At 41.6% G+C, this 15,826-nt stretch overlaps 1 protein-coding gene across 1 annotated transcript in view; it reads left to right on the top strand.

The window, feature by feature from the left end:
• The window catches only part of EIF4B (eukaryotic translation initiation factor 4B), a 36,832-nt gene that overhangs the window by 14,134 nt on the left and 6,872 nt on the right, over positions 1-15,826 (top strand). The window contains exons 4-10 of the mRNA XM_063293944.1: positions 2,593-2,715; positions 5,449-5,503; positions 6,213-6,353; positions 9,636-9,752; positions 10,848-11,030; positions 11,531-11,768; positions 12,405-12,514. Of these exons, the coding sequence (XP_063150014.1) occupies positions 2,593-2,715; positions 5,449-5,503; positions 6,213-6,353; positions 9,636-9,752; positions 10,848-11,030; positions 11,531-11,768; positions 12,405-12,514 (967 nt within the window). The remainder of the gene's footprint in view (positions 1-2,592; positions 2,716-5,448; positions 5,504-6,212; positions 6,354-9,635; positions 9,753-10,847; positions 11,031-11,530; positions 11,769-12,404; positions 12,515-15,826) is intronic.

The raw sequence follows: 15,826 nt of genomic DNA, 5'->3' as shown, positions 1-15,826 counted from the left end.
GACTTGTCCAGGTAGTCTCCGAGAATCGGACACGATTGAATAGATTTTTTTTTTAAAGTAACATTCAGGATTACAAAAGCCTTCTTTAAGATCACTATTGGGTTTTTAAATCTCCATTCTCTGGATGACTTTTGAAAATCAGTGTTTGTGGAGCCTAGCCTTTCACAAAATGTGGTTAGGCCTACAGTTCCCAAACTGTGTGCAGCGGCACCCTGAGGCACCACAGTGCACAATTTGGAAACTGGGGCACCATGAAAAAATTATGAGACACTAAGGATGCCATGAACCGAGAAAGTTTGGTAATCTGTGTTAGGCTAAAAAAACTAATCTGAATTCCTTGAAGGAAGAAAGAAGAATAAGTCAAACAGCAAAATAGATCTTGCCATAGAGGTTGCTTGGCACAAATCATAACCAAATTGCTGGACAGAGGGATTTATCTCTAAACTGCATGTGAAAGTATAAGCCTTTGTGTATGTGTATTCTGAAACTTTTGGCAACTTGAGGATCTGCCCATTTTTAATGCAGCAGAAAACATGGCACTAGAACAGCCCACTTGGGATGTTTTGTTTGTTTCTTAAACAGCACTGCCTCTTGGTGAATTAAAAGTAACTATTTCTTTACTGAAACAGAAAAAAATGAGAAAAAAATAGTCGTATTAGACAAACTGTTTTCTTGAGGATGAAGATACTGGTTTGCAAACAACCGCATGAAAATTTCTGGATTTTGAAGGATTAAAGGTTCATTTGCTTTTTTGCTCAAAGAAGCCATCTGAGTCTGTCAGTTTGTGAAAGTTACCACCATGTATTAAAAAGGAGGAGCATCCTTCTTCTTTTTTTTTAACAGCTTAACATCTCGTTGACATTCCCTTCCAGAACCATTTCAGTATGTTTATCTTACTGGCTGGCAGTTTTAAGCTCATTGGACAAAACTGGTTCTTTAGCTGAAAGTGAACAAGATTTTCCTAAGGTAGAATTCACTTGGCTGTTTATTAGAAGCAGCAGTATTAGGATTTCTGTCCTGACAGGAAAAGTAAAAAAAGTAATGGAGAAAATTCCTAAATGGTCTCAGTAGGAAAGATGCCACATATAGCACAGACTCAGATACATCTTGCATTATTGTGTCCTGAATTCATGTTGTCTGCATAATATCATGCTCCACTGATTACAGTAGATAGAACATAAATGTTACTGCCTGCATTTTTTCCTTTTCCTTTTTTTGTTTTGTTTCCTAGGCTATTAGTTTTATTAATGGTTTTGTTCCACCTGTTCAGAATTACAGCATTACATTATGACGCCACATTATCCAGTAAATAGATAGGTATAATAGTTGTCTAGAAAACATGAAACACTTCTACATAAGATCTAAAGATGTATTCCTGTTATTGTGCTGCGGTCACCTACACATAGCTGTTCCCGATTTGTTACGTTAATCTCTTGAAATTGAGGGTTGTTCACAAAGAGGCAGTATGACTTTTTATTTTGTCTTCTGCAGTCAGCAATCTTTCTTAGTTGGGAAAAATGGGTGTGTAATTTTTATATCCTCTATTGGCTTGTTTTCAGATCTGCTGTTTAAAGACAACAGGATTTCTATGCATTAGAACTAGTAATGGTTTGTTCTGAAATGAATCACTAAGAATGTACAGCCACTCCTCGTTTAGCAACTACCTTGTTTAGCGACCATTCACAAATTAAATGGTAGTAAACAGTAGTAAAAAAAAAATCATTTTCCAACCAATGCATACACTTACAACCAAATTTTGCACCTGACACCAACATACACTGAAATGAGAGTAATGCTGGCAAAGGTGCATGAGAGAACTATCTGAAAGAGATGGCAGAAACCTGCAAACTTTGAAGTGTCTCTTGCTCAGTCACATGTTTGCTTATCAACCATTTTGCTTAATGACAAAGTTGCTGGAATGGATTGTGGTCGCTAAAGAGGAGTGGGTGTATACCTATAGGGAAACATTTAAGCAGGCTGTTATCCTTAAAACACAATGGATAAAGCTACAATCCCGTAGCTTAATTAGGAATAAGACTTGTTTATGTGTATCAGATATTTCTGACAGAAGCATTTTCTTCTGTGTGTTGACCACTTATAAGTGAAGTAAGTATAAAATTGAAGGGGTAATATATTGATTCTGGGTTAATATTCAGTACTGTCTTAATAAGTTACTTGACTTAAAGAATGAAATCTAGCGTTTGTGTCCATTACTGCTTTTCTTTCAAGTGATTTACTCTGCCTGTTACCAGTAATCAGTGATTTTTATTTTTTAATTTCTTTGATTGCAATTTGGTAATAATCATTTATTAAACTTGTATGCTGCCCACTCCCAACAACTCTGGGTGGCTCACAGCAATCAAAGAAATAACAATAACATCCATAAAAGGTAATGATAAAAGATGGCAAGTGCAGTGAAGTGAGGGGGTCTCCCTCTCCCTCACTCTCACTCTTCATGGCTCTTCTAAACAACAGCAGAGTGGGGGCCATAAATTCTTTTCAATTGCATGACTCGAAACGTAAAGCTAGCAGCTATCATTTTATTAGTTTTATACAAAGTGACTCCTGAAAATCTTTTCCTTTCCCATTTAGCTGCAGATAAGTGCTGTTCGTTTGCCCCGAGAGCCTAATAACCCAGAGAGGTTGAAAGGATTTGGTTATGCTGAGTTTGAAGACTTAGACTCCTTGCTCCGTGCTTTGAGCTTCAACGAAGAGGTGCGTGGAAGCCTGTCAAATACAAGCAGAGTCTCTAACCCCACTCTTGTAGTTTATCATCCATTACTGTTAAGACCAGTGAAAGAGTTAACTCTCTGAAATCCTCATTTAAATAGTGGGTCGTGTTTTAAATAAAAGGTTTCATTTTGCAGGCACAATTCAGTCTAGATTCATGGAGAATTCAGTCAAAAAGATACCCAATAATACTAAGATCCAGGTGTCTCTTTCAAGGATGTGAAACTTCCTTGCACAAAAAAAGAATAGTTTCCTAACAATAAATGGATATATGAAGGCGCCTGCCTGCCTGCCTGCTAGGAGTCAAAAATGACTTGATGGCACATAATCATGAAGGCAGATATATTCCCCCTTGCTCTTCATTTCTAGGCTTCATGTATGACTGGAGCAGCCACTCTTGGTATAACTAGCCATCTATGATATGGTTAAATGTTTACTTTTATTCTAGGCTGATTATAACTGATGTTACCCAGTCTCATCTAATGGGTTTGTTAGTGTTTTATAGTTTTCATTACTCTTTATTTTCTAATTGTTTAGGGCATGATGTCTGCTTGTATCATTTAGTAGGGTGAAGCATCTTTGCCCTGCTTTTATTGAACCCTTTAGTGATCCATAATTCTGGTAACATACTGGTAGCATGGCTGGCTGGGGGATTCTTGGAGTTGAAGTCCAGACATCTTAAAGTTGCTAAGGTTGAGAAACACTGCTCTAAATAAGTAGTGGATTCTTGAGTTTAAAATACATTTATTTATCATTTATTAAACAAACTTATATACTTGCCATTTACCCAAAGAACTGTGGGCAGTAACATAGGTAAAAAGCATAATGCAAATTTGCAATCAATTAAAGAAAAACTTAAGGTGAGCCCCCTAAAAATCTCATTGCTAGCACATTGCACACATACCCATGCCACAGCTCCATGAAATATTATTCCAAAGGTATGGATTCTTTCCAGAAGGTGCAAAACCTGGATTGCCATGGTAAAATTTCTAAGATGTTGTAGAGTACTTTGTTTTCTTAATAATATTTGCAGCTTGGAAATAGGACAGAAAATATTTTTCAGTAAAAACTAATGATCAGGATTTGTACAAGATACCCTAAAAATTCCAATATGGGTTTTTTTTGGGGGGGGGGGAGGGGGTGTATTGATATAAATTTCAGTTGGACACAATGTTGGAAAAAATGTTACAGGGAAAATTTCTCTATAGCCCCAAATTCTGAAAATGTTTTAAAAAATAGTATCTTTTAAAGTTCTTTGGCTATGAATAAGGTTGATGGCTTAAAGTGGAGAATAGCACATTAATTCTGCACAAAGAACACTAAACCAAAACAGGAACAAGATTGTCAGCTACCTCAGTACTCTCAGTCTTCAGCTGAAGTTCTATGCAATTTTTCCCATATGTTTGTCCTTCTCTTTTTTCAGCAGTATAGAAGATAATACTAGTTAGTGAATGTGGGGTGATGTGATAGACTACAGTAATGCAGCTGGTTCTCAGGAAGGAGGAAGCATGTTCCAAGGAGGGGGGCAGGACAAGAGACAACCTAGCCTGGAGATAGAATGTGGGAAGGCGAAAAGGTTCAGAGTAGCCCCACCCTAGAGCCTCCCAGGTTATTTCCCCGTAGGTTAGGTAGAGTAGCTTTAGTCTGGCAAGATTCTGTCCATACGGTGTGATCAAATAAAGAACTGGAGTTTGGCTGGACTGATTTCTCGTTCTTGGGGTAGGCCTGACTTAGGCACGAAAGCCGGCCGGGTGACCTTGAGCCAGTCCACCTCTCTCAGCCCAACTCACCTCACAGGGTGGTGGTTGTGGGGAAAATAGGAGGAGGAAGGAATAGTAGGTATGTTCGCCGCCTTGAGTTATTTGTAAAAATAATAAAGGCAGGATAGAAAATAAATTAATGAAATGAAATGTAGCACCTTGAATATAGTGGATTTAAAAATTTAATAAAATAAATGTATTTATTTCTAAGGTGCTACCTAATTGTGTTTCTTGAAATCTAATATGTAAGCATTAACAATACATGGAAGGCATTTACACGGGTCTCTGCTGGCAGAGCTTGGTCAACATTTAGAGCTATTGGAGCCCACATTGCACTAAATTACAACATAGTATGTTGTGTGAACCAAGCCATTATGGTTTGCAATCCATGACATATAGGATAGCATGATGTATGAGCCAAATGGTTGACTAATCCATAGCTAAAACCAAGTGTGGCTTAGCATACAGGTAGTTCTCACTTAACAACCATTCATTAGTGACTCTTCAGACTTACGATGGTGCTGAAAAACTGACATCCGGTCCTTACACAACTGTCGCAGTGTCTTTGTGGTCATGTGATCAGTTTGGCTGCTTGGAAACTGGTTTGCTTTTATGACCATCACAGCATCCTGTGGTCACATGATCGCCATTTTCCATCTTCCTGGCTGGCTTCTGGCAAGCAAAATCAGTGGGGAACCACATGATTTGCTTAACAACCACGTGGTTTGCTTAACGCCCACAGTGATTTGCTTAACAACCGCTTCAAAAAAGTGAAATCATGTTGGATTCACTTAATGACCACTTTGCTTAGCAACCAAAATTCCAGTCCCAATTGTGGTTAAGCGAGGACTACCTGTAATGTGTGAACCTGGCCACTACTAAGTAATTCCATGTTTGTAAGCTAAATACGACTTCAGCTTGTTTGAATTTAATAGTTAATATTTTGTTGCTTATCTAGTGTCTAGGGAACAGGCGAATACGAGTGGATGTTGCTGATCAAGCTCAGGATAAAGGTAAGCATTGTGACTCAGTAAGCTGAGGCCTTCTTATATATATTCTGCTGGTATGGAAATGCGTTACAGAATAGGACAGGTTTTGCTTACCCTTCCTACCGAAATTATCATGTGTGGACTTAAGTCCAAAATCTTCCAACCAAGCCTTTTCTTCTCATTCTTTTAAGCCAGTTTTTCTGTTCCCCCTTTTGATACCAAAGCTCAGCCCCTCCTTTTTGTCTGTCTGATTTATATGGCTGCCCATCACACAAAGTGACTTTGGGCGGCATACGATAAAACCAACAAGTTGCAGGCATTGCTTGGAAATGCCCATGTCCAAGAATTCTGTGAACATCTTCCTGTTAGAAATACCTCTTGAGTCCTGTATCAGTGAGTAGAGAAGCCCTGTTTTTAGAGCTACCAGTAAACCAAATCAGCTGTCTACTGCCTATTAATGTTCACATTAAGTTGTCTTGCCATGCCATGCCATGCCAGACTGACGTTTATTGTTTTAGCACTGGGATTATTAGATCCGGCTTCCATCGTTCCTCCTTTTACAGTGGCTGGAGGAAGGCCTGCACTCATTTGTCCAAAATAATTCTTTGTTGCAACAATATTGAACAGCATGCTTCAGTCTGAATGGCTGGTCTGTATCTGTTCTGATTAAGAGGACTTAATAATTTCCTCTGTGAAATATGGAACTTGTGCTCATTCCCCCCTCTTTCTGCAGATAGGGATGATCGCTCTTTTGGCAGAGATCGTGATCGCAACCGGGATTCAGAAAGATTTGAGACTGATTGGAGGGCACGTCCTGCTACAGATAACTTTGATGATTATCCTCCTCGCAGAGGCGAGGATAGCTTTGGAGACAGTGAGTTCTTGATCTGCCTACTCTGCAAACCCTCAGTCCTAATTTCCTGCATGGATCTGAAGCAAATATTGACTCCCTGAGCTGTTGGCAAATACCTGGTTTTCATAAGAACATAGGTAGTGACCTGCTGGATTGGTCCCCTGGCCCATCTGGTTCAGCAATCGGTTCTCACCGTGGCCAGCCACCTGCACAAGGAAGCCCGCTCGTCCCAGATCAGATGGCCTTCAGAAGCTGTCATGCTTTTAGTCGTTTTTAAGATTTTAGTATTATTTAATGCACATGCCACCACAAACTGCAACTTGTGACAGTTCACCACAATTATAACATACAACAAAATGTTCAAGGTAAAAATTTAAGTTAAAATTAAGTTAAATTAAAATCACATCATACACTCCTGATGGTGTCACAATTCACCCAAAGCCAGAATAACTTTATTTTAACTAGCTTCTGGAAGGCTATTAATTTGGATGCAGTCTCACTTCCCAGGGGAGGCGATTCCAGAGAACCAGAGCCATCTGAGAGAGAGAGCATCTCCAGACCGTAGTCTCCTTCACTTCCTAGAAGCACTATTAACAGTTTCCTCCAGGAGAGGCTTGCATACCCTCTTAAAATAAGGAGGTTAAAAACAATACCAAAAGACCAATTACATTGCAGTTATGATTACAATAGCACAGCCCTCAAGGAATATTCAAAACTTCATACAAAAAAGAAAGGGTTCAGTACTCATAACGATTTCCAACCCAAGGCTGTCTGGAAAAGCCATGTGTTAATAGGCTTTCTAAAGCCCCCCAGGTATAGGTCAGTCTAATTTTAGGAGGTATGCTGTTCCAAAGACGGGAGTGTGCTGCTGAGACAGCTCATTCCCAAAGCTCTTGAAGATGACAGCCCTTAAGAGAGAATACACCCTGCTGGATCTTACTGGATAGGTAGAAGCTATTAGGAGGAGGCAGCTCTGTAGATATCCAGGCCCTAAGCTATAAAGGCCTTGGAGGTGACAATGAGCATCTTAAGTTGTACCCAGAAGAGAACTAGTAACAAGTACAGCTCTCAAAGTAGAGGTGTAACATGGGAGAACCTGAAGCTTCTAACACCACTCAAGCTGCTGCGTTCAGAAACAGCTGGAGCTTCCAGATGATCTTCAAAGACAGTATTCCAACTGAAAGGCAGAGTCTCCCGATCTAGGAGATGTTGTAATTGGCTTGCCAGATGTAATTGCAGAGGCTCTCCTGGCCACAGTTACCACCTATTCTTTGAGCAGGAGCTGTGAGGAAAGGACCCCCAGATTATGAAACAGTTCTGCATGAGGAACCCTGTCCAGAACTAAAGATGGAATATCCCTGGTGTTGGAAGGCTTGCATATTCCCAACTATAGTACATAGATAGCTGGAATATTGACCATGAGCTTCTTCCATCTGTTGGTCGTTATGCCTCCATTAGCAACAGGAACACATGTCTTGGTCCCATTTCAGGTATTTTGATTGGTTTGGTTCTGAAAATGTAGTACAAATTGAACTTTAAATTCTGCAGTGTTTTTCTCATACATGTTTTCAGATAACTGCAGTTTTACTCAGATAAGGAGCATGATGAAGCCCTTGCAGCAACTTTCTAGCTTAAGGGGAGCACATTATTATTTTTATAATGTTCAAGCTCCATTAAGTTTGCATCATTTTCTCTGAACAGCAGCCTTCCTATTTTTTTCCATTGGTTTCCTTTAAGCAGTGTCCTCTATTTAGAAAACAATTATTTGTGTTCTAGATGCAGTTTAAGCTGCTACATGCATCCCCTAAAGCCATAAGTGGCTCAAACTGCAAGTATCACAAGGCCCTGCATGATCTTTTAGAAAACAAAAATACTAGGTGATTGTAGTGCAGCAAAGTTTGCCCATTTTCCCCCAGAAGAAGCAAATGAGATGGTAGAAAATATCCAGGGAGGCTGTAGGTAGTCTTCAAGTAACAACTGCCCTGCACCTTGCCTTGTAGAGCTGCAAGCAGTCCCAGAACTGCGCAGCTCAGGGACTTCTTGGCACACCGCAGCTCAGGCTTCTTGGTATGCCACAGCTCTGGAGCTGCAAGAAGCCCCTGAGCTGCAGTGCGAAGCCACAGCCGCCACAGCCTAGCTCCACAGTGCAAAGCTGCAGCCGCCCCAGCCCAGCAGCGCAAATCCACAGCTGCCCCAGGAAGCAGCAGCCGCCGCGGTCCAGCAGCACGGTGTGAAGCTGCAGCTGCCTCAGCCCATCAGTTTAGTGAGGCAGCTGCTGGCCACGTGAGGCCTTCTTCCTGAGGTCTTACAAGGAAACAGCTGTGCACAACCTCTGGAAGAAGGCCTCGTGCAGCCAGCAGCTGCCTCGCAAAGGGCTAGGCCAGGCGAGAGCAAGAAGATGGCGAAGGTCAGCTGGGGGTGGCGGGGCACAGGGCGGCACAGGCTGCAGAGTGCAGGGGGCCAAAAGGGCAGAGATGGGGGGGAGATAGGCAGGTGGGGGGAGTTGAAGTGCCCCTGTGGTCGTAAGTGTGGGCAGGCTGCCAAGCACCTGAATTTTGATCGTGTGACCATGGGGATGTTGCAACAGCCCTTCAGGGACCAGGTATAGGTACCATTCATTCAGCACCATCTTAACTTCAAAGCAGTATAGAAATGCTAAATAGTACAATTTCATGAGTCTAATCAAGACTGCTAAGAGCACTTTGTTTGCTGTGTCCAGCAATTAAAAGTGTGGTCATAGGCTACCCATAACTGGAATTCTTTTTTCCAGGATATCTAATAAAGTTTAATCATTTCATGGAAGCAATCCATATCCTCTTTTTACCATGTACCTTTGGAGTTCAGTGGAATCCAAATGCAGGTGCTTTCTCACTGTACAAAATGGAACAGCGTTGTTTCTCACTAATGTGCTGTAACTCAAATTTAAAAAATCAGCTGTTGGGCTTCCAATCTTCTAGTGTTTAAGAAAATGGCAAAAAATCCCTTTCATCAAACTTCTGCATTAATTTTAATCATGCTGCTTCTAATTACACATTTTGATCGTATTTTTATTATGCTTTATACTTTGTTTTCTTTTTTAATGGCTACAAGTTGCCTTAAGTATAAACACAAAGTTGGGATATAAATTTAACACATACAGAAGCAGTCCTGGATAGAGCCTGAAGCCTGCCTCTTTACTGCCCAGTATGTTGGATGCTTTTATGAAAGTCACCAGTCTATGTTCCTTTTGTGTGTGTTAAAACTTACTTAACTAGGAATCATGAAATATAAAACAAATAAAAATAAATATATTTTCTCTCTCAGGGTTTCGGGACCGTGATCGCTATGATTCAGACAGGTACCGTGATGGTCTCCGAAGAGAGATGGATCGCTTTGGAGGCCGAGACCGTTACGATGACCGTAGAGAGTATGACAGGGGAGGTACTGTGATTGACTGACTTCATTCTGGGGCTGGGGCTGGGGCTTAGATGGAGTCTTAGGTAGGCATCTTGATTTTCATACCGGCTGTATTGTGTAGCTTTTACATTCCTATATTCTCCTGCATTACTCTGGCACAAAATAATTCAGGTTTACCCTAATTTGTGCATAGATCATAGGGGACTTTAGAGGCATTTCTCCACTGAAATTGAGCATAATTGGAGTTTGGATGTGAGATGCAGAGAACTATTATGAAGAAAATGATCTCGGAAGCTCAGAGGCAATCATTCATTTCTCTGGAGCTGAAAGGAGCCATACTTACATTTGTAGATACTTCCTACATGATGAGTCTTGCTCATTCCTGCACAATGGCATCTTGTCACACCCTCTCATTTGCTGTTCTGTTGGGTAGGGATATATAAGACATGTAAGTAAATAAGAGATGATTACTTTGGGGTCCTGATTCTTTCCTGGCTTCTGGTGATGGTAGGACCATTGGTTTGTCTCCCAAGGTTGAGTGATTCAGTATGTGGGGTGAGATACAGCTCTAAGGGTCTGCTTAATTGTTGATTGAAGAAGCACAGTTGACTGGACTTGCACAAGATCAAATAACCCACATTATGGCTTAGCATGATTGTAAGAACCTGGTCAATATGTGGAATTATTTGTATGTGAGTTCCAGCTAGCTAGCCCTTTCTAGCCTTTTTCATTGTTTTTCTCTTAGCGTGGCTTTGAACTGCTTTCCTGAGATACCTCTTGGAGCGTCTTGCAAATTGTGTATGAAATCCTCTTGAAATCTTGATCTAGCATTACTATCCAGTTCTGACTATGTGCAGCTTCATCAGGGACTTTAGAAGGATGTGCTTTTAAGGGGAATCATTTACCTGATCTAACTTTCCTGAGATGACCATGTTATGCTTTTCTTCAAGGCATTTTTACAAAGGGATCAGTACGTTAATGTTGGTGTAGCAAATTCTATGAATTTGAAGTATCTTGTGACAACTTTAAAGAAATGTTATTCCATAAGATTTTTGTCATCAGCTGTAACACATTTCCTGTTGTGCAAGAAAGAACCGGGATAACTTTGCTCCTGCGCAGGTTACGACTCGAGGTCAGGCAGTGGCAGAAGAGCCTTTGGCAGTGGGTACCGCCGGGACGATGATTTCAGGGGTGGCGGTGACCGCTATGAGGACCGTTACGACAGGCGGGATGATCGAATGGATAGGTGGAGCAGCTCGCGGGATGACTGTTACAGGGATGACAGCCGGCGGGATGAGAGAGGTAGGCCTGACACTTTTTTACAGTAGCAAGAAAGGAGAACTGAGGCTTTGTCGTTGCTGCAGTCTGTTCTGTTGTCCCATATCTTTGATCTCACTTAGGCATGGAGAACCCATCTGGAATCTAAGCTTACACCCAAGCAGATCTTTTTTCCTTCCTACCCATATCCCCCTACATTCCAGTACACTGCCTTCAACACACAAAGTTGTGGTGGGGGGGAATGTCAAGTAGATTGCTGTTGTGTGAAAAAAAAACCCTTTTGTAGAGAGTTTGTCTTGACTCTTGGCGGTGTTCGACTTCTCTGTGGCCTCCAGCCTTGCCTAATTGTTCAGGTAAGCATGCCATATGAATTTTCATGAATTTTCTTGTGCTGTTGGACTTGCTAAACAACTGGCTTCAGGATTAGTATTTTGTTGTGTGTATTTTAATGCGCGTGTGTGTTTGTGTGTACACATGTGCATGCCATCAATTTCTTCAACTTTGTGTTACCCTTTTTCTCTTAGGTCCTACTCAGAGGCCAAAACTGAATCTGAAGCCCCGGAGCACTCCCAAGGATGAAGATACATCTGTAGCGCCTGCGACTCAGTCTAGCCGTGCAGCTTCTATCTTTGGAGGAGCCAAGCCTGTGGACACCGCTGCAAGAGAGCGTGAAGTAGAGGAAAGGCTGCAGAAAGAGCAAGAGAAGTTGCAGCGCCAGCTGGAAGATGATAAGCCCAGGCTGGACAGACGGCCCCGGGAACGGTGAGCGGCAGAAGGCTACATTCTCTGCAGAGAAAACGAAGCCTCTGTGATTCAGGTTTAGCATGACAGTCTTGTTGGCAGATGCTGGGAAAGCCTTTAGCCCAGGAGAGGTCAGAAAAGTCACACACACCAGGCATTTCTATAAAAATAATTTATTTACAGAAAGCAAAACAAAAGCAAAAACATATTTAAAGGGCTTAGCTCCCCTTTTGGAGCAAGCCTTGCTTGGCTACATTGCCGGCAGAGAGAAAAAAAGAGGAAGTAAGAAACAAGTCCGGGCAGGTTTCCTCCCCCCAGGCGATTTGCATGAAGCACGTGCGAGGAGTCAATCAAATACAACCTCTTCACTGGCCAAAATGATTAGGTACAATAGCAGCTTAATCTGTTAGTAGGAAAACCTCAACAAATCTTGCAAATGGTACTACATATATTTGCCTGCAGTTTGTCAAATACTGCCCAGTAACTGTACATCTGTTTATTCTGAACAGCCCCATGTCTTTCACTTGCCCTGAGAAAGTATTTGCTGTGATAGGCATCAGTAGTTAGCATCTGGGGGCGGGGGGGCAGTTTTGTAACGAAGACCTGAAAGTGCATCCTCACTTGGTTGGTGATTTTGTTTCTCTCTACGCACTCTAGACACCCCAGCTGGCGTAGCGAAGAGAATCAAGAGCGGTCACGGACAGGAAGCGAATCCTCACAGACTGGCAGCACAGCCCCTTCTGTGGGGAGTGGCCCAACAGGAAGAAGTAAGTAATCCAAATATTAGTGGGCCCTGAGATAAACCTGCCTCTTTCTGGAAAGCCCTATTGCTTGTTCTGACTATAGCCAGTCCTGCCATGTGGTTATCTGAGGGTTGAGATTCAGCTGAATTATGATAAATATGTGCACCCAGATTTGGAAACACGTGGATTGTTTGGATGGGGTAGGTCCATCAAAAGGTAGGGTTCATGTGATGTAAATCTTTGCTCTTAGCTCTGCTCCTTTTTTTTTGTCCAGGGTAGCGCAGTGTGTATTGGGTGCTTCTGCCATAGAGTATCTCCTGAAGGATTTCTTCTAAGGTTCTTGTTTTTGTCCCCCCCCCCCCCGCCAGCTCTGCTAATTCTTGTCATCTGTTCTTTTTACTTTCCACTCTTCCTGTGGTCTTGATGAGCAAAAGAGCCATTCCTAGGCTGTAGTTGGTGGTCCTGAAAACAGCCAAGAAGTCCAAAAGGACCAGGAGGGACACATTCCCCCTATTTAGGCCCTGACAAAGCGCATTCCCTAGAGTGACAAATGCTGTTTCTGCCTCATGACTGGGTCTGAGCCATGATTGACAAGGTCAGATAATCTGTTTCCTTTAGGATTCTCTTCAGTTGAATCCCCATCACCTTCTCAACAAGCTTCCTGAAAGGGGAAGGTTGGAGATAGATAAGAGTAATCAAGGACGACTGGACTGTCGATGGCTTCCACATGAGAGGATGTACTGTCTCTTTCTTCAAGGCCGATGGCATCACACCCTCCCTCAAAAAGCATTTAACGCTTCTGAATCCAGCTGCACCTACTTCACCTGAAAGGGCCAGGAGGAGGCATGGATCTATTCCATGCTTGGCAAAGCTTACATTGCAGAGAACCCTATCTACTTCCTTTTGAACGAATAAATTCTTTTATCCCCAGAACAAATGCAATTTGAAGAAATGGAAGCTAGATACAGCGTAGCTTCCAATTCTTCCTAAAGTAAAGCATCTCCCATACTCCAGAGTCAATTACCAGCAATTCTGGCAACTCTGCTCCTCCCTTAAGAGGAAGTCTACGCACTTCTGCCACACCCGAGAGTTCCTCACTACACTGATGGGCTTAAGAGGCATTAAACAAAGGAAATATTATGTTGAGTTACTTTCAAATTGAAGGGGCAAGTTCACAGTGTCCTCAGTTTCCAGTTCCCAATAAAGCAGACAAAATGTTTCCTTACAGTAAGAAACCCTAGAGCTCAGTTCTTCTGAGAAACATTTTTATTTCCAGAAAGTTGCAACAACTGTAAGTTTTTTTTCTGGGATTGAGTAAGTTAATTCATTTGTGATCTATCACAGATTTTAAATGGAAATTCTCAACATGATCAAGAAAGCCTTTCATCCAGACATCAGGCCTTCCTTTACTTGGTACCAGAATCTCTTAATCCGAAGGGCCACCTCATACACAGTCCATCTAAAAAAGCATCTTTGTTGGGGGTGGGGAACGTGTTGCCAGGATCAAGAAATCCAGGTCAAACACAGAAATGAGCCTTAGAAGAAGCTAACAGGAGCATTGAACAGTCAGGGTGACCTGCAGTCTTTTCTTCCCTAATTCATAATTCCCTTTACTAAGAGTCACAAACAGTGTTATGGTATTTAAGCATGATCACTACCATTTCAGTCAGTGGAGAAACCTCACTATCACAGCTTTGATCGAGGGAGTGGAGGCTAGATCCAGTCATATTCAAAACTAAAAAGGCATCTTAGATTTATACTCCTAAGCCTATATCACCACACAAATATAGGAGTTAATTAACTTTAATGAGTTGATTCCTTAAAGCAATGGCATCTTTTTTCAGGCTGCCACAGATATCTGAAAAAAGCTGTGCTACTTCACCGAATAGTAGAGAGGTGTTGGTGCTGCATTCAGCAAGGTCTAAAACATTTCTTCCAATCATGTTCAAAATGTGTACAGCCTTAATGCCTGTTGTAGAGATTGTTATGGCTACCACAATAATAAATGTAGGCAATTTCGTTAAGCTTCACAAGCCAGATATATCTGCAGCCAGAAAAGTAACTTTTGGGAAGAGAACACAGCAGCACATTCTGTTCTTTCTCATAATGTGTTTATTGAATTCTCTTTCCCCACCCATGAAGAGATTGGCTACGACACATCTTGCTGTCAGATGCCATCGTCACACCAAACCATTTTAATATGATAAAGATAATTAACAGTGAGAGGTTCCCACCTGGCCTAATTAACTGTATTCTATTTCGACTGACTGATACATATGCAGCCCAGTTACTGTTTTATTTATTTATAATCACATTTATAAAGCCACCCAGCTTATTGATGATTCTGGGTGGCATACAAATTGAAAATCAAAGAAATAGTAGATAACAGAAAAAGAAGATGTTCATCCCAGGGGAACAGATGTAGGAATTCTTCACAAAACTTGGGGAAAGCGCCAATTCTTTAAGGCATATTTAAAGGACAGCACGGTAAAGGCTGTTCAGATGTCTGAGGGATGCTGTTCCAGAGGCCAGCACTACAGCAGAGAAGTCATGTTTCCTGTGCATCATCAGATGGTATTGTTTAATTCAGAGCATGCTGATTCTTAAAGCATGGGCAGAAGCAAATGGGAGAGAGATGGTCCCTCAGATAATCTGGTCCTGTGCCATGTAGGGCTTCTGCATCCAATTCGGTGCTGGCTTTTTGCTGGGGAATGGCCTGGTGGAGCTTTTTTAACTAGATTAAGTCTTGCACTACATCCAGACATGTATCTATACTTTTCTTCCCTTAGTTAAACCAGCCAAGTAGTAAATTAGAATGAATAGCACGGTGGGTATAAAATCACTAAAACGTTTAAAGCACACTTTAAAGAGGTTTTTAAGGGTAGTGGAATGTTGGGGATTGGCATCTGTGAAACTGATTATAAAAATAATTAAGCATGTGTTTTTTTCAGTCAGAGTTTGCTGATTGATTATGTGCCATCAAATTGGTATCAATTCTTAGCAATCACATAGGTAGATTTTCTCCGTGACAATCTGTCCCTAACCTGGTTCTTCAGGTCTTCCAACAGTGCGCCCATCACCGCTGTAACTGAGTCCATCCACCTTGCTGCTGGTTATCCTCTTCTTCTCTTTCCTACCACCTTTTCCAGCATTAGAGCCTTCTTCCGAGAACAAGGTCTTTGCATAATGCGTCCAAAGTAGGATAATTTGAGCCTGGTCATTTGTGCCTCAAGTGAGAACCCTGGGCTGATTTCTTCAGTGTTTGTTTTCTTGGCTGGTTGGTAAACATACAGCTTCCTAATCATAGTTATATTAAAATCTTGAGTTTTTCTCATG

This window comes from Candoia aspera, chromosome 2 (genome assembly GCF_035149785.1).
Source record: "Candoia aspera isolate rCanAsp1 chromosome 2, rCanAsp1.hap2, whole genome shotgun sequence".
In the NCBI taxonomy this organism is placed as follows: Eukaryota; Metazoa; Chordata; class Lepidosauria; order Squamata; family Boidae; genus Candoia; species Candoia aspera.
Note: the sequence above shows the minus strand (reverse complement) of the source record. Positions and strands in the feature narration are given on the sequence as shown.